Source organism: Paramormyrops kingsleyae, chromosome 8, assembly GCF_048594095.1.
Source record: "Paramormyrops kingsleyae isolate MSU_618 chromosome 8, PKINGS_0.4, whole genome shotgun sequence".
NCBI classification, from domain to species: domain Eukaryota; kingdom Metazoa; phylum Chordata; class Actinopteri; order Osteoglossiformes; family Mormyridae; genus Paramormyrops; species Paramormyrops kingsleyae.
In genome coordinates, this window is record NC_132804.1 from 830,140 (window position 1) to 856,017 (window position 25,878).

General features: G+C 45.8%; 1 protein-coding gene across 2 annotated transcripts in view; it reads left to right on the plus strand.

The window, feature by feature from the left end:
* The window catches only part of LOC111833094 (calcium/calmodulin-dependent protein kinase type 1), a 60,985-nt gene that overhangs the window by 7,583 nt on the left and 27,524 nt on the right, over positions 1-25,878 (plus strand). For both annotated transcript variants that reach the window (XM_023791032.2, XM_023791031.2), the window contains one exon: positions 431-547. In XM_023791032.2, coding sequence (XP_023646800.1) covers positions 462-547 — 86 coding nt within the window. In that variant the 5' untranslated portion in view covers positions 431-461. The remainder of the gene's footprint in view (positions 1-430; positions 548-25,878) is intronic.

Genomic DNA, 25,878 nt, shown 5'->3' on the forward strand with positions numbered 1-25,878 from the left:
GTGTGTGTATGTACATATATTTCACATATTTCATGTGCAATATACAGATCTCACTCACACAAGCACACACACAGAAACTTGATAAACTTTGAAGGGAATTTTCAGTGTTGATGGCAGCCAAGAAGCCATATGATCTCCAGCGTCCAATCAGATCAGACATCTTGAGTCAGTGTTGAGCTGCTCTGTGGGGGCAGGATGCTGATGTGGCCTGTCAGGCTTTCAGCAGCACATCTAAGCATTGCCCTCCTTAGGAACTTCATGGTTGTGAAATCATGTGACCATATAACACTAATGCCTCGCCTTTATCTCCCTGCAGCTAAGAAATACTTTAGTGGTTATTTTGGACTGCCAGATTAAGCGAGGCCGTTTGGAGCAGCGTGCTTTTCAAAGCCTTTGAGGTCGCTGAGTTGTCTCAAATTCTTCTTCCCAGCTTGCCCGTGTCTGACCGTAGCGACAGCAAGATGCCTTTGGGTGACGACGGCAACACCTGGAAAAAGAAAACTTCAGATATTAAGGAAAATTATGACTTCAAAGAAGTTCTGGGCACGTAAGTATTTTCAGCATTTATGGTTTTTGAAGTACAAAATCTAATTTAAGAATAACCTTTGTGCTTGGGCTCAGCCTCTTATTAGAAAAAGCAGTGGATTAAATCAGAGGATTGAATGTGTTCTGTAATGAAGTTCTGTGATCTGTTTCCATGGACGCTGTTGTATCCTTCAGCTTTTGATGTGTATGCAAACCTGTATGGTGCTGGTACTTGCTGATTAACTGTGCAGCTAAGGATTAAGGCTTTTCCTCTGCAGTGTAGTGAGCAACATCTCCGCTGGCCTGAAAGGATCCATCTGGGTGTCATTACTGGAGTGTAGGGACCATGTCTGCTCTCTGTCATTATCGGGCTTTGGCGATGGCTCAATGCGATGGCGGCCCGCACCTGTTTGCAGGAGTTAAGAAAAGCAAATGGCTGATGCTGGCTGATAACGGCGGAGCAGGTGACGTGTTTGCATCTCATCGGCACGTCGGTAGTTTCATCTCTGACGTAACCCTGGGTCGCTTATTTAGATGCGGAATTTATTCAGAAAGAAGGTCATGTTTTGACTTTGCCATCTTTTAAAAATGAGCAAAAGGGGAAAGGTTCTGTTTTTTTTCATCTTTATTCTTCAGTTATATAAAGTTTAGGGTTGATGGGTGTTATTGGAAGGTTATTCCCAGAATATTACAGAGATGTACTTATTTACAGTAAATGGTGGTCGCCGGGGAGAGCCAGACTTGTTTAGCATTATCGCTGAGCTGTCGGTGCACAGAGGGCCCCAGAAACAGTGAGTACTGAGTGGATGAGGCTGTTTTCCCACAAGCCAGGCTCTCTGTGATGCCACATGAGAGTGACGGAGGCCAGCAGGAGGAGCCTGGCTGCTCTGGTGGCAGTGAAGGCAGGAGGGACACTCCGGGCGATGGGCACAGCCACGTGACCAGGCAGAGCGGCTTGGCGGTGAATTGACTCGGCTCATCCTGTCAACACAGCGGGCTGGAAAAGCACAGGTTTATCCCAGCGACGGGCCGTCCACAGGCGGAACCACGCTGCAGGTTCGCCTCTCGTGCTGAGAGGCAAATAATCTTGGCTGAGATACCCAGGACCGAAATAGCAGAAACATCCCTTTGAGAAAAAGGATAGGGCAAATTTAAGAAACAGCAAAAAAAGATTTATCATTTTAAATGGATGTTTAATGCTCAGCTAAGGGAACAGAAGAATGCGACAGAAGCTTGCCGGAGGAGGACACCCAAGCAAATTTTCCGGAAAGTTCCCGGCAGCTCTCTTTGGCTTGCTTCCTTTGAGATGCTCGTGTCTTGGCTGGCCTGACTGTTACCTTGGTACTTGCAGTGTGGGCTTCATGCTGTGAGCCCGGTACTTGCAGTGTGGGCTTCATGCTGTGAGCCCGGTACTTGCAGTGCGGGCTTCATGCTGTGAGCCCGGTGCTTGCAGTGCGGGCTTCATGCTGTGAGCCCGGTGCTTGCAGTGCGGGCTTCAAATTGAGCTCCTTGTGCTTATAAAGGTAAAACATGACATTTGAGCCCAGGTGTTGAGACAGGGGTGGGGAACCTGTTCCATGGAGGGCCGGTGTGGGTGCGGGTTTTTGGGATGGCCTCTCAATCAGCCAATAACAGTGGGTCCCCAGGATTGGAGTTGAGAACCACTGCTGTATTATTGGTTGATAGAGAGGCAATCCCAAAAACCCGCACCGGCCCTCCATGGAACAGGTTCCCCACCTCTGGTGTAGAGCGACCAAACAAACATTGTGTATAGCTAAAAATTGGCGGTTTGTGGCTCTGTTGGTCATCAGAAGGTCGCCAGTTCAAATGCCATGACTGGCAGAACGATGTCACTGTTTGACCCATGAGTGAGACCCTTAACCCGAATTGCTCCAGAGACCCTGTCTGACCTGTTCTGCTGATCCTCACTTGTGTGTCACTCTACCAAGAGCATTTGCTAAATAAATAAATGCAAATGAAAGCAAGAATAATATACTCTTTGACATCAGATTGGAAGTATTTATGAGACATTCTCATCTGGTTGTCTGCATCGCTATTTCAGTTTGCCATACATAATTTTCAGTTACATATTTTGAGGTTATTTATACTCCTTTAAATCAGGTAGAACATTTTGTTTCTGCATGTTTTTTGTAGAATAGGTGTGTAGGTGGTGCTTGTGTGTGAAATCTAATTACAGACGTAGAACCAGTGCTGTTGCAGTTTAATCACGTCACATTTTCCAGGTAGAAAATTTTGCTTCCCCAGGGAAAACTAGGCTTGACGTCATCGTATCACATTAAACAATTTGATGTAAATATTCATGTAATGGAAGAACTAGTTTATTTTGTTTACCAGCTGTTTACACACAGGTTTTGATACTCGACCCATTTGTGTGCCAGTCGCTTAGGCTGGGCAAAGTCTTTTTTTTAAAGAGCTGATTCTCAGAAGTGGCTTCTATCCAGTATAAACACACTGCTGGCTTTAAGGTTATAGCAGTGCCCTTTCCAAAGAATTAACGATGCCTCTTCTTCTCCCTGCCGCATGCTGGCAACCCCGCCGAGGGGACGACAGTGGAATGCTCCTCTTGTGTCCCACTTAACTGCTCTGCTCCGCCCGTTTCCACCACAGGGTTAAACCCAGGACATTTTATCTTATTGCTTAGCCTGTGAGTTGCACATGTCCTTCATGCCGGAAGCTCTGCAAGACCTGTAAGAATCCATGGCAGTTGGTTTGTTGAGTGAGATGGTTTGTGATGTCATATCACCATTAGGAATGTGTATACCATATGCTTGCGTCTGTCGTGGGCTTGTTGTTAATGGAGTCTTTATGAACAAATTAATGCCCATAGGCATCTATATAGCTTACATGTAACAGTCCTGTTATGAAAAGTATGGCACAGATCCTCCTACAACAGGATATTCAGGCGTAATTAGTTTTCCTTGTGTGCCCCTGTTATCATGGTACCCTGCGGGCGTCTACATGAAAGGCTTCCTCTAGCTTAGATGGGATAGCTCATGTTGTTTCTGCGCATGGATTTGCATTTGCCGTAAAAGAAAAAAACAAAAAGAAAAGCGTAAGCCTGTTTTGTGGCGGCTACACGGGCTGGCAGAATGCGAGGGGCGCGCCGGTACATTCCGATTTGCCATATGCCACGAGTGCCGGCTAGCTTGCCAAGGTCTAGGTTTACAGGGCACTGAGGTGACGGGGTACCATTTCCTGTGTGGTTCCTGTACACATGTCAACGCTAAATACGGACAAGGCCAATCTGGCAGGGCGCCAGTGGTTGCGGTTCCTGCAGTTTCATTCTCGTATTCATGCTCAGTTCGTCAGTGAGTCACCCCAATACTCAGCTGACCAAGTGGACATGGCAAACATCACTGACAGGGCTAACGTCGCTGACGCGGCAAACATCGCTGACAGGGCTAACGTCGCTGACGCGGCAAACGTCGCTGACACGGCAAACATCGCTGACAGGGCTAACGTCGCTGACTGGGCTAACGTCGCTGACGCGGCAAACATCACTGGCAGGGCTAACGTCGCTGACAGGGCTAACGTCGCTGACTGGGCTAACGTCGCTGACTGGGCTAACGTCGCTGACACGGCAAACATCGCTGACAGGGCTAACGTCGCTGACTGGGCTAACGTCGCTGACGCGGCAAACATCACTGACAGGGCTAACGTCGCTGACAGGGCTAACGTCGCTGACAGGGCTAACGTCGCTGACTGGGCTAACGTCGCTGACGCGGCTAACGTCGCTGACGCGGCAAACATCACTGACAGGGCTAACATCGCTGACAGGGCTAACGTCGCTGACTGGGCTAACGTCGCTGACGCGGCAAACATCACTGACAGGGCTAACATCGCTGACAGGGCTAACGTCGCTGACTGGGCTAACGTCGCTGACGCGGCAAACATCACTGACAGGGCTAACGTCGCTGACAGGGCTAATGTCGCTGACGCGGCAAATGTCGCTGACAGGGCTAACGTCGCTGACAGGGCTAACGTCGCTGACGCGGCAAACATCGCTGACAGGGCTAACGTCGCTGACGCGGCAAACATCGCTGACAGGGCTAACGTCGCTGACTGGGCTAACGTCGCTGACGCGGCAAACGTCGCTGACGCGGCAAACATCACTGACAGGGCTAACGTCGCTGACAGGGCTAACGTCGCTGACAGGGCTAACGTCGCTGACTGGGCTAACGTCGCTGACGCGGCAAACGTCGCTGACGCGGCAAACATCACTGACAGGGCTAACGTCGCTGACAGGGCTAACGTCGCTGACAGGGCTAACGTCGCTGACTGGGCTAACGTCGCTGACGCTGCAAACATCGCTGACAGGGCTAACGTCGCTGACGCGGCAAACATCACTGACAGGGCTAACGTCGCTGACAGGGCTAACGTCGCTGACTGGGCTAACGTCGCTGACAGGGCTAACGTCGCTGACAGGGCTAACGTCGCTGACGCGGCAAACATCACTGACAGGGCTAACGTCGCTGACAGGGCTAACGTCGCTGACTGGGCTAACGTCGCTGACAGGGCTAACGTCGCTGACAGGGCTAACGTCGCTGACAGGGCTAACGTCGCTGACACGGCAAACGTCGCTGACAGGGCTAACGTCGCTGCCAGGGCTAACGTCGCTGACTGCCTTTGCTCTTTGGTTTCCGGCTCCTGAGCACACCTTTGGGTGCAATTACCTCTTTATCACCATCTCTTTGTGTCTGTTTTCTCTCACTCCAGCACAAATGCCATTCTCTGGCTCTTTGGTTATATGGTCTTGTCGAGAGAGGCATTGGACCTATTAGTATAGTTCCTGAACCTCTCTGGGGGTTTCCCTCTGTTTTGGGCCCTCACTGGCTAAGAAGAACACAGAGAGGTGATGTTCTCTGATTTTCAGCTCTCTGTGGAAAGACCCTCAGCATATGTGCCATTACCTGAAGGAGCTCTTACAACAGTGAACAGGCATGTTAGTTTTCCTGCACATGGAAGTCCCTTTGCTCACTGGTAAAGGATTTCTCAGCGCAAAAGTATTTGTACAAACCTAAATGAAATTCCTCCTAGTAACATTATGGTATGGAAAGTGGATGTTACCATAGATCCAGGGAAAAAGCTTTGGTATGAGAGATTTAGTACCTAAATGTTTATCTTTGCTGAAATATTTGTATTTTTTGATGATTTACATGTAAGCATTCTGTTTTCTTCATAAATACTGTGTGTGTTTGTATCTGCTGAATATTAATTTTGTCAAGTGTTGTTGTGAACACAGTAAGTTTAAAGAGAATAGTGTATAATGATGACATTCAGGGGACATTCACTGTGGTCATAATAGTCTGTTTGTTGTATTATTCTTATTATCAAATAGCTCCATTACGTAGCTCACTGCAAAGACCACTCTTATCTGGGAAAATGTAATTGACACTTCTGTTTATTTTCATTCGATTCAGTCGTCCGAGCTTGTTTATGGAAAGATCAACGGCTTGAACATTGCTCAGCTGTGTGTCTGTTGCAGGTTAGTTGTCTAGGCAACTGGAGGAGACTCTTTCCTTATGGACTGTATCTGTTGCTACGGAAACAAAGTTTTTATTTCTATATTAATAAATCCAGTTTCTGAATGTGGAGAAGCTCGTACGACACTGGAGTCCACTGCATTTCCAGAGATCGTCTGGAGGTTTCGTATTTAAATTCCAAGACAAACTGTGCCTTCTCTTAACCATGAGGAAGTTGCCATGGCAAAGAGCGCCCCCACTTTCTTACTCTGTCACGTAACCTTTTATATATCTAGCTCAGCCTTCCTGTCTTACAGCGAGCCTCTCGGCAGCTGTGCCCTGCTGGCTGCTTGCTGCTATCCTCTCTCAGATTACAGAATCACACAAGGCTTCTGTTGTCTGGTGCCGTGTTGATCAAATGGGACATAGAAATAGTACAGACATAGAAAAAGGATGTTAAGGTAATGCTTGTGCCAGTTGGCTGTGCCTGGCCAAGTAAATGCCCATCCTTCAAACAGGGCCTCAGAACAGGAAACCTCAAACTGACAAAATGGTCAAGCCTTGGTGTTTTTTGCAACTCTACTTTTTGCAGCCTTCAGTGGTGGCGGTGGGTCAAATCACTGAATAATGAACTTAGTGCCAAATCTCTCACTACAGTCATCATGTGTGTCACTTGTGTCTGGGGCAGGATCCATCACACTTTGTAATGTAACGTGACATAAGGAGCCTCTTTTGGGAGCTGAGTGAGGTTCAGCCCATTGAGATAAATAATAAAACCCTACCAGCCCCCCCCCCCCCCCACTCTCCACTTAGCGTCCAGAGTTTAGGAATTAGTAGCACCAAGCTTAACAGGATATCCATAAACACACACGTGCGGATAACGCGGGCAGGAGGGGCCACGTTTCACATGTCAGGGCTGACAAACATAGCGCTAACGAGGACACATTTCACAACCCTCGACTGTGTCTGTTTGCCAAGGATGTAATGAGTCAATAAAGTAAATATTTGCACGGCACGCTACCGTTTAAACTCCGGCATGTTAATCACACTTCCTGAGCGAGCGACTGCAACAGCGTTGTCGTAGAATACCGCTGTTAAGGTCCTTAGATACCTTTCAATTTGTTTATGGGAATCATAACCAAGCCGTGTTCCATGGAAGTAGCCATGCTAAGCTGCTGCTTGCGGTTCTGGTGTGTGTTGGCTGAGGGACAAGTAGGTATTTATGCAGATAATTAGAATCGTTAACCACGCCATGGCTTTGAATTTGGCTGCTGTTAAAATGGAATATAAAAGAAGCATTAAACAGGTGCCTGCATGAGAACGAGAAGCGCCAGAGTGACGATGTCCCCGTTATAAACTGAACATTTATTATAGCGATACTTGCTTATCTACTTCGGAGCTACTTAACGAACCATTATTAGCCTGTTTGACATTTTATGCATCTTAGTATTGACTGAATAAAACATTAATTCTTCATGTTTTTTCTAGGTCATAATTGCGGCCTACCCTTGGTTTGATGTCTGTCTGTCTGTTTATTTAATGATTATTTTGCTATTATTTTAGGTGGCTTTTTCACAGAAATGGTATTCCTTTGCCTTTCTGGTTCTGTACGCCTTCTTGCGGGTGCCTTTATATATTCGCTATAGCAGGAAGCTGAAAATCACCTATAGCTCTGCCTCTTGTCTGCTGTACGATGGTGTTTAAGGTAGACAGCCAGTGAAGACACAAGTGATGTAACTCGACACCATGATATTCTGGACTAGTCACTGCAGCTACTGCAGTTTCATTTCAGCTTTGTTAGTATACCGGTAAAATGGGCGGTTTCTGTAGTAATTTTTAACATTGTATTAATAAGAGTGATAGATCGCACAAGCATCCATGTTGGAGATTGAATATAGGTACTAGCCTGCATTTCTGTGAAATGGAAAAGCTGTGAAATGGTGGGGGGTGCATGTGGTGGAAACAAGAGTGGTGTTTTGGTAAACTAAAGCATGCAAGTTCAAAGTCCTCATGCCCTTTGTCCTGTTCATGGTCTTAAAAACAAAAGCCTCCCTGGCAAATATCAAGGTGTGAATAATGTGAAGAAGCCCCTTATTCAGCACAATAAAGGCTGACCTTTGTGAAGCCTCTGAAATGGGGGTGTCTAATATTAGTGAGTGCGGAGCCAGTGGCCCTCAGCTGTCTCTCTGCCGCCCTATCAGCCTTGTTCCTGCAGGGCCTTCATGCGCTATAGACCCCTGATCTGGGGCCGGCCTTTGCCTGAAGCTCGCCGACTCCCAAGGCATGACGGCTGGCGAGTGTCTCTTCACTGCAGGATGCCTCTAATTATGCACGAGTTACCGGCTTGGGCTTCATGCTTAGTATATATTAGAGTACAAAAGGAAGGATAGACCTGCGATATGTTACAAGTATGACTTTTCCTTAGCAGGAATGTTGAAAGTGAAACCGCTGGCTGTGTTGGTGATAGAAGCTGAAGTCAGCTTCTTGGAGGGAGGGGGAATCTCAAATTAATTATAGATGACCCTGTCTGCTGCCACTGCTTGGCACGGAGATTGCCGTGACTGATGGCAGACAAGCTCAGAGGAAGTAAACAGAAACTTCCATGATGTTCAATATCTGCTCAGCTCAGCAAACATGTCTTTCGGCCAGAGATCAGTCCATAGCACATAACGTGCCGTCGCTGGCTCAGTCTGCAGAGCGATGACTTCAGTGCATTGTCACCATGCTTGCTGTCTATTAAATAGGGTTCCCAGGTATCAATATTGAACACTGAGAGGCATCCAGATGGGGCATCTCTCATGGATGTAACGTTAGACTTAATCTGTCTTCACAGTAATATAGACATGAGATTTTTTTCAATCAGAATGTGTAGAACATCTGGGTGCTGGGATTTTTGAACATTAGAGTAAATGTTCCCCTCGATGTGTCCATGTAATATTGAAGACTTTCTCGTCGTTGCTGCCTTTTTAACACGGAGCCAGCAGTGCGTGTTGGATAGGGCTCCTCCAAGAGTCAGCAGTGCGTGTTGGATCGGGCTCCTCCAAGAGGCAGCAGTGCGTGTTGGATAGGGCTCCTCCAAGAGGCAGCAGTGCGTGTTGGATCGGGCTCCTCCAAGAGGCAGCAGTGCGTGTTGGATAGCATGCTCTGCAGCTGGTCCCGTGAGTATGACCAGATTCCAGGGGGTGAGTAGGTTTGTGAGAGGCCCAGCCTGCACAGAGCAGGCCACTGTGAGTGAGAGGGGTTACAGCGACCCCCCTCACCCCACCCCGGGCGTCAAGGAACCCGAACATGTACAGCCGCATGCTATACAGGCACATACCTGAAGTATACAAGGTCAGTCAGGCAGTGTAGACTCCTAAGCCAATGGTTGCAGGTTCAAATCCTGGGGAGGGCCCTGTTCCAGTAAAAATATCCAGCTGTATAAATGAGCTGGAATTGCTACTTTGGAAAAGAGCGTCAAATAGGAATATATGTTTGGTGTGTGAATGTGCCCTAATGTGGTGTGTTAAATTTTAACTTTCTTTTATTAATTGTGATTAAATGGCAACAAGCCTCAAAGCTACATAATTTTTTAATTTAAAAAAAAAAGTTCCATTTTGGATTTATTGTTATTGAAATGTTGAATTTCAGTTTTGATTGGAAGTGTATATGGCAGACAGGGCTATAAACATACACCGAGAGTGGGGGCGGAGCTTCTCAGGGATGGGTGGAGCCATTCTTTCACTTCTCCTTCACAAAAAGTGGGTTTCCGCACCATTGTTTCTGCCCATTTTGTTAAACTTGCCGCTGTTCCTTTTCCATTCTTAAAATTTATTTCTGAAACATTTTTATCCAGTGTCATACATTTGAGAAAGCATGGTCAGCTAGTCCCTAGATCAATTGGGGTTCAGGGTCTTGCTCAAGGTGCCAACAGGGAAATCACTCCGCTTACCATGGGATTTGAACCGCCGACCTTCTGATCACAGGCACACCTTCCTTCAATCCCAGTGTCTTATACTGTAAATGCCATTTAGAAAATTCCACAGGATTAAATTCCCAGTATTAATTGCCAGAAATGTTTGAGACAGTTTCGGGTGTAAATGGACTTCTCCACAGGATGTAAAGTCACACTGTTAAGGACTTGGTGTGGCCTGTTATTTTTCGCACGGTTCCTGCATGGCCACTCTCCTCAGTGATGTATCAGATGCTGTGCTGTGTGCAGAGAGTAGGGATGACTTACCCTTTACCAACCAAGGGCGCACTTCCAAGGTCCGGCTCCTAAAACCCAATTTTTATGGAGGGTGTTGCGTGCACGGGCGGTGCTTTGTGAGCGGCTGTCCCCCTTGGCGGGCATCTCTCCCCATCAGTTATTCACATCCAGCAGGCCGCATCGACCCGCCATTCCGGACCAAACTCACATATCACCTGCTTCCCTTTCAGCATCAACTCTGTTTTGACGGGCAGATGAAGCAGAGCGTCTTGGAACAAGATTTCAGGGGAGGGACCAGACACTCTGCTGTTCGGTGTCACTTGCAAATTTTTAAGAATAATACATAATAATACTCTGCCCGGCCAAAAAAAAACGTCGCCATTTGAATTTTTCATTGGACCACCTTTAGCTTTGATTATGGCGCATCTTTGTGATGACATTGTTTCCACAGGCTTAAGCAACATCTCACCCTTTATTTTCATCCAGATTTGCATTCATTTCTCACCGAGATCCTGTATTAACAAGTGAGTTGAACCACTCCGTAAAGCCTCCTTCAGCACATCCCAGAGACCTTCAATGAGGTTAAGGTCACAACTCTGTGGTGCGTGAAAATGATTCCTCATGCTCCCTGAACCACTCTGACAATTCAAACCCAATGAATGTTGGCATTCTTGTCCTGGAATATGCCCATGAAAACAGGGAAGAAAAAATATATTTATGATGGATGGAGGTGTAACCTGGCCATTCAGTAGATTCAGGTACTCAGCTGACTTTACTTTATTGCTGCATAACGTTGCTGAGCTGTAATAATAATCCAGTCATTGGCTCTTAAGTATTTGCTGATTTAAATTCAAATGGCAACTTTTTGGCCAGGCAGTGTAATATTAACACACTCAAAAAATTCTAAAATAATAATACTGAAAAATAAGCTAATAAAATGTATTACCAAAAGTAGTTTTTTCATAATTATTGACTTGGAATTATGATAAAATTGATATGAATTGCCTTACAACTTACAACAATGCAACAATGTGACCATGTGGCCTCCTTTGTATATGACTTTTTCCAAAAATGATCACCTTGGTTGTTCTTCCTGATAAATTAAACCCACAATACCTCCCATAAAAAATTCTGAAGATGTGTACGATAGGCCCTGGCCCTCCAATCGTGTGGAAGTTTGATCAATGTTCCCTTAAATCTGTCAGAGTTCGAGTCCTGTACAGGCCTGAAGTGGAGCCCCATACCGCACCAGGAACTGTACTTTTGGCTCTTTGAGAAAGATGCAATAATTTCACATATACAATATCATGTGATTGCACTTTTTATTAATCAACATTTAATCCATTGCATGTTATAAACTGTAAAAAAAAAAAAAAGGCCTTCATTGTCTCCTTACATTTCGACCTGACATTCCAAACTGACGGGTGTGGGGGGCAGTAACAATTACATTCCTTTGACAGTATGCAAACCAATACAGGTGTGTTGACACCTGTCTCATCAATATAGGACGGAATAAGAGCATATTCAGCACTTCGGGATAAATGTCAAGGCACGTCACACTCCCTCAAAAGTGGCCTGGAGATCTCAGACTCCAGAGGACCAGGGGGTATATCTGTGGATGAGGGGGCGTGGGGAGGGCATCAGTCCATCCAGGCATGTCTCCTACTCTCCCTCCACCCCGTCAGCTTAATTGACTGTGTGAAGACAGGCCAGTCAGGGTTACTGTGCCGTGCTCGTCGCCCCCCCGCCGTGGCTGTCAGTGCTGACTTTCGCCCCCCCCCTGGATGTTTACACCCCTTGCTGCTGCTGTCTCTCTGCCTTGTTTCAGCTTAACCTGAACCACCCAGTTCAGTTTCCCGTCTGTGCGTCCAAACCAGTCACCTGTAGCTGCAGCTATGAAGGAATAAAGGCTAAAATCTCGCGTTTCCACAGCAGGTTCAGCATATGTGCACAGTTCCCTCACTGCAGCTTATGATGAATTCATTATGCCAGCGTCAAAATGGAATGCTGTTTCAGATTTGAAGGATTTTGCTTTTTGGTGTCAGTTGTGGTTTTAGAGTTTACAAACTGAATCTTCAGTGGCTGCTAGGTATGGATTTCTGGATTTGTTTTTAAGTCTGACAGGTGACACGACTAGTGACTAATGGTAATGATGAAATAGTCACTCTGGGAAGAAGGGTTGTGTTTTTCAGTAGTACAAATTGAATGGTAAACAGAACTGCTAGTGATCAGTCATGTTACTTGAATGTGGCTAATGAATTATTATTATTAAAAATGACATGGTTTTTGAGAAACTGTGGGCTTGTGGCTTATGGACTGCTTTTGAGTATTCTGTCTGTCTGCCTATTTGAAGTTTAGCTGTGAGAGTTTTCTTGTGGAACTGGAGCAGGCACCGTGTGTGTCAGGACTGAGATGTTCCAGAACTGTCTACTCAGCCACAAAAGCAGCATCCTCTGTTTTGGTTACAGCTCCGTCCTCAAGGGCTTTCCTCCTCAGCGGGTTTCCAGGAATGTACTCAGTATATATATTGTGCTTCTACGTGTACAAGCCTTGCTACCCTTCATGCAGTACCGACTAGTGCTTCAGAGCAATCTGCAATGAGCAAGGCCTTGTGTTTGTGTAAAAATAATCACCTACTGTGGTTTAAAAATAAGGTGGTTTGTGGTTTACAAATGCAGTGCCTGGTGCAAGATTGACAGGGGAAATCTGCAAAGGTTCCCAGCTGTCTAAAAGTAGGTATTTTTGGGGAAGCTTTCTCAGTGAGCTGATCACTTGATTAAGAATACTGTTCACTTTAAGTGAAACATGGCAAACTAGTGTAGGCTTATCCCAGACATAAATTGCTTGCATGTTTTGAACTTTACCTGCCATCCCTGGGAGATTTCCATGACTCGAAAGTACGTCCTGTGGATGTGGCATTTGAAAACTTACCAAAAATGTACTTTTTCCCAATTGAGACGTCAAGAGGCATAATACGGCTGCATTGTTCTTCCTCAGTATCGGCGTTTTCTGAGCAGGCCGACTGCGTCAGGAGGATGCTGGTCGATGGCTCACATGTGCTCTGCCATCCATTCACGCATGCCGCTTGTACGATACTCTTGCTGGGAGGTGAAGGTAGATCTCCATGACTCCGTTTCATTTTTTTCTTCTCCCCCTGCTACACTGCATAAATTTTCAGTCCCTCCATGGGAAAACCACTGCTCTGTGTCCCTCCCTGAGGGAGAAGTAGAGTGTAAAGACCCTACTTCCCTCTTTTGTTCCCTTACTGCACTGACATTCGAGTGAACTGGTCTGAACTCTGGTTTTGAGCTTTTTTTGTTGTGGGGGCAAACAGCCTTTAGGGGCTTAGAAGAGAGCTTCTGTTTTGCTGGATGTCGGCTGAGCAGCTTGACACAAACTGGCCATCTCAGAAAGGTCATGTTGACGATACGGGGGGCCAGCGCACGCAGCCCAGAGACATTTCCCTTTCCGTCCATGCAATCTCGGGACCCTCTGACTGAGAGAAAGAGTGGATTATCTGTTTTTTCGGCCCTTTTCTGCAATTAGGCATGCTGGCACTTCCTCAGAAATAAAGTGTGGCCAATCTCGCAGGAGAGGGCTTTAATTAGCAGTTGAAGTCCCTTGGGGTGTGGCTGTAAGGAGTTAGGTGGTGGGTAGGGAAAGACTGTGTTTTTTGGAAAACAGGAGATGCGCCATGGAGAGTGGAGACAGAGGCGGGGAGCGAGACAGGTCCCGGCAGAAATTCTGTCCTGTTTTCCCGTTTTACTCAAGGCCTGGTCTTCTGGGGTAAATGGCACACTTATGTCATAGCAAACATATTCTAGCTTTGTTTCATTTCGGAAGGGCAAGAGTCATAGAATAATTTATTGCCGATCTTAGTCGTTAACCGGGATTCTGGCCTGAGCAGAGATGATCTATGCTGTCTTTCATACAGCCCTATAGTAAATTTATAAGGTAAAGGTCTAAAGTCTTGAGGTCTCCACCCTGCATTCTCATGTTGTTTACATGATACTAGTTCCGCTTTTCCAGTAATGTACAATATTGGGCCATCAGGCTTCTAAGCACGATGGCTACAGTATGACTTTTGTTTAGCTTTTTGTTTGGACGTTTAACCCCATCGCCTTCTCAGTCATAGAAGTGTCTATAACTTATGTAGTTCTCAAGGTTTTTGAATTGCAGCATGAAAAAATGACCCCCCCCCTTTTTGTAAATATGTTTGAATATCACAAGATGCAGGGTGCAAATTTCCTAAAGCAGGATGAAAACATGAAGCCGTTTATTAATAATATAAAACTGCTGTGTCTCTCTCAAACCTGAGTGGCCAGCCCTTATACATTTCCACAGACTTGACAATGGCTTTGTATCGCTGTGTATTCCCTCTGCCGAAACTGAAGACATTTGCATTTTACCCCTATTTTTTTTTTTTTATAAAAACTTTTGTCAAGTAAAGGCTGTGTGGCTTTATAGCTACGTATAGTTATGGAACTTTACATTTACATTACATTACATTTACAGCATTTGGCAGACGCCCTTAGCCAGAGCGACTTACATAAGTGCTTTAAGACTCTACAATGAATTTTTCCCGATACTAGCTCAATAAAACCAAGGCTATGAATACCATCGATCTAATACTCTGTTGGGAAAGTGCGTTTTTTTTTTTTTTTTTTATAAAAGGAAAAAACTGAGTATAATGCCAGAAGTGCTAATTCAGGTATTTCTGGAAAAGGTGTGTTTTAAGTCGTCTTTTGAAGACATTCAGTGACTCAGCTGTTCGGACATCTAGGGAGAGTTCATTCCACCAACTTGGTGCCAGAACAGAGAAGAGCCGAGAGGTGTGTCTTCCTTGTGCCTTGAGGGGTGGTGGGACCAGTCGAGCAGTGCTGGAGGATCGGAGAGATCGTGGTGCAGTGCGGGGTGTGATGAGGTCTTTTAGGTAGGATGAGGCCAGATCGTTTTTGGCTTTGTATGCGAGCATCAGTGTTTTGAATCCGAGTCGGGCAGCCACAGGAAGCCAGTGTAGGGAGCGCAGCAAAGGAGTGGTGTGAGAGAACTTGGGAAGGTTGAAAACAGGTCGAGCAGCTGCATTTTGAATCAGTTGGAGGGGACGAATGACGCTCAGTGGTAAACCCGCTAGAAGCGAGTTGTAGTAGTCAAGGCGGGAGATGACGAGGGACTGAACGAGTATCTGGGTAGCCTGTGTGGAAAGAAATGGACGTATCCTGCTGATATTAAACAGGAGAAACCGACAAGAGCGGGAAACGTTGGCGATATGTGAGGAAAAGGACAGACGATTGTCCATGGTATCCCCAAGGTTGCGGGCAGTAACCGAAGGACGGATCAGGGAGTTGTCGAGGAAGATCGCAAGGTCCAGGAGGGGGGATGAGTCAGCGGGGATGTACAGCAGTTCCGTTTTACTAGGGTTGAGTTTCAGTTGGTGAGCGGTCATCCAAGATGAGATATCTGCTAGACATGCAGATATCTTAGTGGAGACATGAGTGTCTGAAGGAGGGAAGGAGAGGATGAGTTGAGTGTCATCTGCATAGCAGTGGTAAGCCGTGAGAGGATATGACCTCACCAAGAGATTTGGTATAGAGGGAGAACAGGAGTTGGCCAAGAACCGAGCCCTGAGGGACACCGGTGAAGAGACTACGTGGGGTAGATGTGAGTCCTTTCCATGTCACTCGGTATGATCGGCCTTCGAGGGTAGGATGCAAGCCATCGCCAAGCCAAACCACCAATGCCAAGACTCCTAAGGATGGACAGGAGAGTCTTGTGGTTAACCATGTCAAATGCTGCTGATAGGTCAAGAAGGATGAGGACAGATGACAGTTTGACTGACCTAGCAGCATGCAGCTTCTCAGTGACTGCTAAGAGGGCAGTCTCTGTGGAGTGAGCTGCTTTGAAGCTAGACTGGTTAGGATCCTGGAGGTTGTTCTGAGAGAGGTAAAGAGAGAGTTGGTTGTAGACTGTGCGTTCGAGGATTTTTGAAAGGAAGGAAAGAAGCGATACTGGTCGGTAGTTGCAAGTGTCCGAGGGATTTAGAGTGGGTTTTTTCAAGATGGGAATGACCCTGGCTATTTTGAATGCTGTTGGTACATGCCCGGAAGTTATGGAGCCATTAATGATAGTGGTGATGAAGGGGAGAAGGTCCAGAGAGATTGTCTGGAACAATGTGGAAGGGATTGGATCCAGTGGGCAGGTGGTAGGGTTGGAAGATGAGATGACTTTCATGATCTCATCAGCCGTAAGACTGGAAAACTGGGCCAGTGAGGGGGAAGTGAAATCCTGGGTGTGTAGTTTAGTGGATGGGGAGGGAGAGAATGTCTGGCAGATTTCACCAATCCTTTTGTCAAAGAAGTTGGCAAAGTCTTCAGCAGTCAGGGAGGATGGAGCAGGAGGAGTTGGAGGGTTGAGTAGTGATGAAAAGATATTATGGAGTTTACGAGGATCATGTGAGGACTTCTATGTGTAGTTATGGAATTTCTACGTATAGGTATGGAACTTGTGTGTTCTTACCACCCCAATGAAGCAAGTCTTACAAACCTATAAGGAAATAGGATCTCCCAGCAGAAGGAGAGAGAGAGCCGTCCGGCCTCCCAAAATGCCAGGTTGCCAGTGAGGTGAGGAAAGCAGCATTGCGACTCCTCCATTAGCAGACTCTTAACCCACTTTCACAACCTGAATTTCAACATGGCCTGCAGCCTGCAGCAGGTGCTTCTTCTCGTTATGGAGCATTGTGGCGCCACTATCCCAGTACCAAACGCTGCAGAAGTCAGTGAGGATGCAGTAACATGGTGACCCACTCAGCTAGCAGCAAGTAGGTCCATGTCAGGTAGGGTGTTCAGGGAAAACACCAAAAACAAGTTACAGCTGTTTTGTTTCATGGGGGTGGGGGGCAAAGGGACAAAAGCCAGGCATGGAGGTTGGGGACCTGTCATGAGATCTGGCCTTCGGGGCAGATGAAGAAAAGACCTCATCCTCATACCAGTTAATATTTTGATGGTATCTAATGTTGTAATGCTGCATCATATGTTTTAAATCTGTTACACACTGAATATCAAACCTTTAAAAAACATCACAAATCAAATTTGCAATTTCAATATCTGTCTGAAAAATCGCAATTAGATATTTTCCCCAAATCACTCAGCCCTATGCCAAAGCTAGCATTAGCTAAAGTCATTTTTGTTTTGAAAAATGAATTTCCTGTTTGGTGTATTTTGCTTTCATATGAATAAAGGTTAATAATGCAAAAACTGAAGCTGTTCTGCTTTCTCTGTTGGTGTCCCATATTACAGCATCTCAGAGACCACAAACTATTGCCATCAGCAGATTACTTGATAATATTTGAAAGATGACATTTATATATGGTATAAACATAATAGCATGATAATCTATGTGGTGTGGAAGACCTATAAACACCTAATTACCTAATTTTCTTTTTTTTTTATTTTACTTGTTCAGCTGCAAGACTGTTGCTCTTTCAAAGTGGTCTGAGAAATGCATGGTGCTGTTGGGCTCATTTCAGCACAGTGAAGTCTCCATGTTAGTGTTATCAATCAACTTTTCAGAGTCTGTGTAGAACAGAGGAGAGTACAGGGGGCACTTTGGACAAGAGGCCAGTCTGTCTCAGGGCACGCACATACACAGACACACACACAGGTTTGTGATTATATCTTTGTGGGGACTCCCCATTCATTTCTATGGGGAAAACTCTAATCCCAACATGAAGACCCTAACCCCTACCCAGCCCTAACCTAAGCCATAAGTAACCCAGCAAAATACAGGGCTTTCAGCACTTTGACTTGTTTGCCCCCCACCCACACACACACACACAAACACACAGTCACACGCTATGAGGAACTCAGTGATGCTAATTCACATAAGTGCGTGTCATGTCTTGAATTGGTGGGGTTGGGGGGGGGGGGGGGGGGTTGAAATGAACCACTAAGTTACAAAACAGAAAATAATAATAATAAGTGCATGCTGGCTGAGTATGAGGCTGTGTCACTTCACGCCTCTGGGTGTGGAGCCCTGTTTCTTTGTGAGGAGCTGCTGTTTCTCCTGTTTGTTGGAATTCCTTCAACAGCCCTAAGACATGTTCATGTCTCTTTGGGGTGGACTGTGACGTGACTGTGCAGTCAGCATTAAATGGCACTACGATGGCTGTTATAACCTCGCTGTACGGACTCTGGGCTTCTTAATCAGAGTTCTATATGTATTCGCATAAGAGTCCCATGTGGCAACTGCAATCTCGGCTAATATGACCCCCCCCACAAACACACACACACACACACACACACTTTGTCCTGACCATCATAAACATTGATATTATTCGGTGTTGGATACAAAAGGAAATCGCCTGTCCCTACTATTTGGCCAAAGGGCATCTTGAGTATTGTCTGTGTTCTTTGGTGAAAGGGTACTTTTCATACACGTTTTGGTGACTGGGTGGTTTGTACATGCGTTTCTGATGAAAAGCCAGGGCTTGATGACGTTTTAGGATGGCTAGCAGGTTAGGCAGCATAAATGACCATGGCAGTATGCCCTGTTTCAAAGTTTACCCAAAACTCAGTATGCCTGAGGAAAGCTGACTAGGCCAGTAAGATGGCTTTGTAGGTCACATATGGACTGGCATGCCTTATGCCTTGTGCTTCCTGGGGTAGACTTCAGCATTTCTCGTTAGTTGTTAATACTGAAGTGCTTTGGAGTTAAGATTTTACATCCTTACCTTTTTAAAGGGAGGGGAAGATGGTGAATTTCTAGGGACTATTTTTAGACCAAAATGTCTTTGCATCTTCAAATGTGAATCTATTTTGAAGATTTCAGTAAATTACCATTGATTTATTGATGTAATGCCATGCTGGAATTTTGAGTGCCCTCTTAGCCCAATGATCAAAGTTTGATCTGATCAGAACTGAGGGTAAGAGGGTGTGATTGAAGGTGAAGAAACCTCTGGATCACGGCCACAAGGTCATGGGCAGTAGGGAGAATGGAAGATTTGCAATGTCAACACGAAATACAGTTAGTCCTCCGTCATGTCTGGCCTTGCTTAACTTCCTGCATTGGAAATCCCAGAAAGATCAGAGAACAATCAAGCTCCCCCCCCCACCACATGCTCAGACATGTGTGAAACGGGTAAAGGCTGTCTGATATTCAGATATGTTAAAATCGTTCTTGTGAACAACTTCGGTGAATCAGCTGGATAGGAGTCTCTACAGAGCTGCAAAATATCAATGTGATTTCTTATTGCTTAGGGGACCTTTAAGGTGAAATGATATCACCAAAGTGTAGGTGAGCCTGGAGAGGTGGGTTTGCCAGGGGTTAGAGAGGAAGCACAGGCTAAAAATAACAATGAACTTTAACAGCAAGCCTATTATTATAAAAGACAGATGTTAGCTCTCATATGGCACGTTTATTTCAACTACTGTGGAGTTACATGATCATGGACTTCGCCAAAAAGCATTTTCCTTGTTATGCACCTGGCTGTCGCCTATTTAATACACCCATCTGCTTGGTGACTAAGTCCTGCTCATCTTTACCAAGACAGGTAGTGATTTCACATGCAAACCTACTGCCAATCAGCAGATCTGCTCCACAGTGTGTGCAGTTCAAGTCGAGCATTGCAGTTCACGGATCATTTTGCTTAGGAAGATCCCAGCTCTGAGCCGAAGCCAGAGATGAAAAGCGGAGGTGTGCGGCTCCCATCTGACATCCTGTGGTCATGCAAGGGGATCAAGGAGAAATCTCCAGGAGATTTGAAAGGATTTTTTATTATTAGAAACAACCTGCTTTTGAGTTAAGACATTAATGGGAGGTTTATGCATAACAGTAGCTGATAAGGCTATAGAGAAGGATGGGGCTTTTGGTCGGGCCGTTTAAGCCGCTCCCTCTAAACCCCCCCCCCCTTAATAAATCCAGTGCTGATGGATGTGTGTGGAGAATCTCTGCCTTAACACACAGCCTTTACTTCTGCCCAAAGTCTGCATTCATTAGTGTGTGTTTTTTCCCCATGTAATATTATTTGGATTTTTTTTGATGCACGATAGTCAATAAAAATCAGAGGCAGGACAAGGCGCTCTGATCACCAGGGTTGCCATTAGCAACGGGGGCTAAGTGACGGTAAATGCCGTTCAGCAGCTGAAACAACCATCACCCGTGACAATAAAAACTTAGCAAGGAGGTGAAGTAAAAACCACGTAAAATGAAATGTTTCTCTGCCTTTGTATTGTTTCTCACGGCACCCAGGCTAACAGGAGTAAAGAACATGGTGCTTCCTAATCGTTCAGGGCTCACATGGGGGAGATTCTCCTGTCACAAAAGGAGTCGCAGGCGAGGCCATGGCCACTGCAGACCTGAGCATCCCTATGGGCTGTGATTCACGGCATCTTTTGTGGGTGCCGGATGGAGATGGGCTCGGTTCAGCACTGTAGGAGGATGCAAGGTGCACTTTCTGAATAGTGGCTGATTGGCATGCGGGTCTGGTTTGGATGGTACCCCGTGCGGCCTGCTGTCAGGGCCCCTCGATGGAAAGATTCGTATGAGCTGGACACACATTGATCCTGAATTCTCTTGACCAGGGGTACTCAATTATTTTTCCAAGGGGGCGGTTGGGGGGGTGATCACGAGGTCCGGATTACAGTGCAGTTCAAATGCAGATCCGCCATTTGAGTAGCTCTGCTCTAGACATTGTTTGGTAACTTCCTACTAGGGCTTCTACCAACGACTATTTTTCTATGGATTAATCTATCAACTATTTGATTATTCTTAGATTATTGATTAATCTAAAATGATTAATTTCCTCTAGAAAATCAACTTGACTGTTTCATTTAAGTAAATTTTATTTTGACAGCAACAAACCGCATGTCCTAGTGCTTTAGATAATGGATGACGGCTTTCCAACACTATATGAACATTATTTTCACCAAGAATTTGATAAGCAGATTGTCTGCCTAAAATTGTAATGAGATGTGTATTGTGACGCCCAAAACTTAGCGATCTGTATAAATTTAGCGTATCCTTATGCTTATTAAATTCAGTGAACGGAGCACGCCACATGCTACTGTTTTGGTAAATCATGGAAGCGATAAGTGCCGATGAAGAAACGGACAGCTCAGCAGCCATAGCAGCTTTTAAAAGAGGAGATACTGTGATTAAATAAGGTAAAATACGTTGGTGGCGTGGCGATGCTTTTTGCAGATTAAAGTCCGTCACATTTTTTTTCTTTTATAAAGATAGTTTTAATGTTTGTTTTAGTCCACGAATTATTTTATTTTATTTAATGTCCGTTGGTTTCAGTTTTAGCTTACGATAACAACACTAGTCCCAGCATGCCCGAAGCACACAAACACACACACTGGACATAGAATAAGCCCAGATTTTCGCCTAAGCATTTTCTCAAACACGTACTACAGTATATGCAGATTCTAAGGTAGCAGGCAGACAACTTTATGGCTTTAATGATGATGTATTTAGCAGCTATAGAAGGACAAAAAATATTTAAAAGCCTTGTGCCTTTTCTTGCGGTCCGTCATCCAGAATAGCGCCTGTGTCTAAATTTCCTCTTCTGCCACGGTGCTTGTGCATATATTTTTAGTGCTACCGCTGTAGTATACCATAGACACTTTGCAGAGTATAAAACCACCTTTTCGTTGTATGATACTTTGAACTACCATAATTATGTATCGATATTAAAGGAAAACATTTGTTATAATGAATTGAATCTTTTTTAGAAATCATAAAGGCAATCAAAATAATAAAAAAATATGCATTGATTTAAAATATCGATATTGACCCATTTTCAGCGTTAACGTTGTTAACTACGTCGACTAACCCCAGCATCCGATCGTCTGGGCCTTGAATGGGATTTTGATCACGTGGAGGACATGTAGACAGGTGCAACATCCTTAGGAGCTGGTAATAATAATAACAGCTACTGTTTGTTTGCTTTTTGTCAGAAGTGGTGTACATAAAATGCCTTATATCTGAGGCCATGAAAATTGAAAATCTTATAAACAACCCCAAACTTTTGTCCTGTGCTACCAGGGGACGGATTCCAAGGGACTCAGCAACACTGACCAGAATATCAGATGGATGGATGGAGTAAATGACTCTGCATTACTATCTGTTCCTGGTTGCTGCCTGTGGAGTATTGCTGACTGCCTCCTGCTCTTTTTTAATGAGAGTACAAGTTGCCCATCCATCGGAGAGCACAAGATAACGTTATTAACATTAATTAAGTAATGTTGCCTGGTTCTACTGCTCAGTGCCGTTCTTGGCTGCTTTTGCTCTGGCCCACACTACTAGACATGTAAAGTAACTTACGAGCATTTACAGTAGGCCAGGACAAGAGTTTCTGACTCAATGCTGTGTTTTCATGGCTGCACTGTGTGGTATTTGCTCTGTGCCTATAGATGTCTGTATTTGCTTTTTCTGGATAGAGATGGAGCTTTTCTCTCCTCTGCCCCAACAGCTGAGATTAGCTACACGGAGCAGAGGACTTTGCTCAGCCAGTGTTGGTCCTCCAGGTCTTGTCCTTTCCCAGTTCCCAAATCCAAGATCTGAAAATATTTGCTCAAACATGTAATTAAGTGTTTAAATCCCAGGCATTGGAGATCACGTGGAAATAATAGCACAAGAATTTTAAGGAACAATTACCTGTTTTTTTTTTTGTTCTGTTCATAACAGACTCACATCACAAGGAAATGTTTCTTGTAAGGGCCGGTTTTTGTAACTCTCTAAATAAGCCTGTTTTTGTGTTTTATACCACATATTTAATAGTGCGTCACTGCTGCTGTTTGTTTTTCGGGCTATTTTGGGTGAGTGCTTCTCTCAGTTACCATTGGCTTCTTTCCGATCATGGCTGATGACGGAGCAAACTGGGGCTTTTATTACCGACACAGCCTGGTTTTCCTCAGTGGGACCAGCAGAAGCATGTGACCGTGCCTGTGACATCAGCTGTACATGACTGTGGGGGGGGGGGGGGGGGTGTTTGTTTCTGTGATCCTGTCATGTGTTTGGGGCAGCTCAGGTGTGTTCATTCCTCTCATTTGTGCCTGTTGTCCTGTTTTCTGATTAATTGAGTGAATTTGCACTGAATATAACAACAACATTCAAGTAGAACCATTTTTAACACCTGTAACTGTAATTACAACAAGCAGAATTGGCTGATGATGTAATTAATAATGTGATATTGCTTATAATGCAATTATGATGTAATTACAACAAGCAGAATAATGTAATTTATAATGTAACAATGTATATAATGTAATTGTGATGTAATTAGCAGAAATAGGCTTTTAATGTAATTAATAATATAATAATGGTTATAATATAATTATAATGTAATTACAAGCAGCAGAAATGGACTGCTGTGTGGTGCATTTTTGTGCGTGTGGGTATTTCTTTGTTTAAATTGGAAATGGGTGCAAAGCTTCATACAAAGATTGTGATTCACTGAGATTTTAATGTTTCCAATCGTCTTTCATGATTTTCACTCCAAAAAGCACCCAGTCTTTTTTTATTATTATTTATTAATTGCCCACCACCACCCTCCCTCTTCGGAGGACAACTTTATTTTACATTACATTCAAGAGCAAAGAGTGTGGCCGCTCCGAACTCACCCGTCCCCAGTCTTTACGGAGTAATACTCCGTCCTGGCACAACAATGGCAGCTGGCCATTTTTCCATAGTAGTGTCTGCATCTGGGTCCATCTCCTGCTGCCAGCGCAGTTCCCGGCTTTCTTACCACTCGGCGCTGGCATTTTTATCTGCTTAGTGGGTACCAGCTTGCTGACACGTGTCCATAAGCCTGTCACACACTTCCATGTGCCCCCCACGCGAGCACGTGGTGAAAAGGGCGAGGGGGGGAATGTGGGGCACCCATAGGGGGCATGTGGGGGCCCATGGCGGGCCCGTGGTGAAAAGGGCGGGGGGGTAATGTGGGGCCCCCATAGGGGGCATGTGGGGGCCCATGGTGGGCCCGTGGTGAAAAGGGCGGGGGGGGGAATGTGGGGCCCCCATAGGGGGCACGTGGGGGCCCATGGTGGGCCCGTGGTGAAAAGGGCGGGGGGGGGGATATGTGGGGCCCCCATAGGGGGCATGTGGGGGCCCATGGCGGGCCCGTGGTGAAAAGGGCGAGGGGGGGAATGTGGGGCCCCCATAGGGGGCATGTGGGGGCCCATGGTGGGCCCGTGGTGAAAAGGGCAGGGGGGGTAATGTGGGGCCCCCATAGGGGGCACGTGGGGGCCCATGGTGGGCCCGTGGTGAAAAGGGCGGGGGGGGGAATGTGGGGCCCCCATTGGGGGCATGTGGGGGCCCATGGCGGGCCCGTGGTGAAAAGGGCGAGGGGGGGAATGTGGGGCCCCCATAGGGTGCATGTGGGGGCCCATGGCGGGCCCGTGGTGAAAAGGGCGAGGGGTTGAATGTGGGGCCCCCATGGGGGGCATGTGGTGAAAAGGGCGGGGGGGGGGGGGGGGATGTGGGGCCCACAGATTTCCTATGAACAACTAGCAAAACAGGCAACTGTTTGGTGCATAGCTGGAGCATAGCTTTAGCGATATTATTTATGTAATCAGTGTGATAACTCCTCTCTGTATAATCTGCCAGATTCCCCCCCCCCCTCCCCGCACAAGCAGCTTTTCCATCCTCTCTCTGGTGCTTACCCCTCAGCCCCCCGGGGGCACTGTATCATGGTAACCCCTGGCCCTCTGAGAATTAGTCTTACCATGCCAAGCCTGTTTCATTTATCTATATTTTAAAAATTTTAAATGAGTGATGACATCACATACAAGGTAGGCATGAAGTGCCATATAAGTGCTAAAATATATGTCTAATAATAAGAAGAAATATTTATCATGAGTCATAAAATATTCCCTGGCTAACAAGGTGACTAAATTGGAGCAGTAATAGGGTGTTGTAACTAAGGATGTGCATCTCCATCACTGAGGCGATGCCATACACATCTTGATGCATTGCCAACGATCCAACACCTTAAAGATACTTTTGAAGCAGTATTGTGATAATGATACGATTCACCCCTATTGCGATGCAGTGTGATATGACATGATACGATGTGATGCATCTCGCAGGGCACTCTGCATATCATTGAGAGAAGTCACAGTGCATGTCTTGATGGCAACTCCAGTCTGTACCAGGAACTGAGAAGGGCGGCTCTGAGGGCAGATAAGGAGGTGTTTGTTAGAGGAATCTGTGAGCAAGTCAAACACCATATATGGTCTAGCAACCCATGTCCTGCTTATAGTGGAATTACACACATCACAAAGCAGTACACACATCTGAATCTGGTCCTTGGAGAGTCATCATCGTGACATTTTGTGTTGTGTTTCGGTATGTTGGTGCTGTGATGTGATGTGGCATGGTGAAGGGGGTGCAGACCAGACCCGTGACCCTCCTGTCGAGGCACTCTGCGTTGTGTTTCGGTATGTTGGTGATGTGGCACGTGTGGTGAGAGAGATGCAGGCCAGGCCCGTGACCCTCCTGTCGAGGCACTCTGCGTTGTGTTTCGGTATGTTGGTGATGTGGCACGTGTGGTGAGGGAGGTGCTGGCCAGGCCTGTGAGCCTCCTGTCGAGACACTCTGCGTTGTGTTTCGGTATGTTGGTGATGTGGCACGTGTGGTGAGGGAGGTGCAGGCCAGGCCCGTGACCCTCCTGTCGAGGCACTC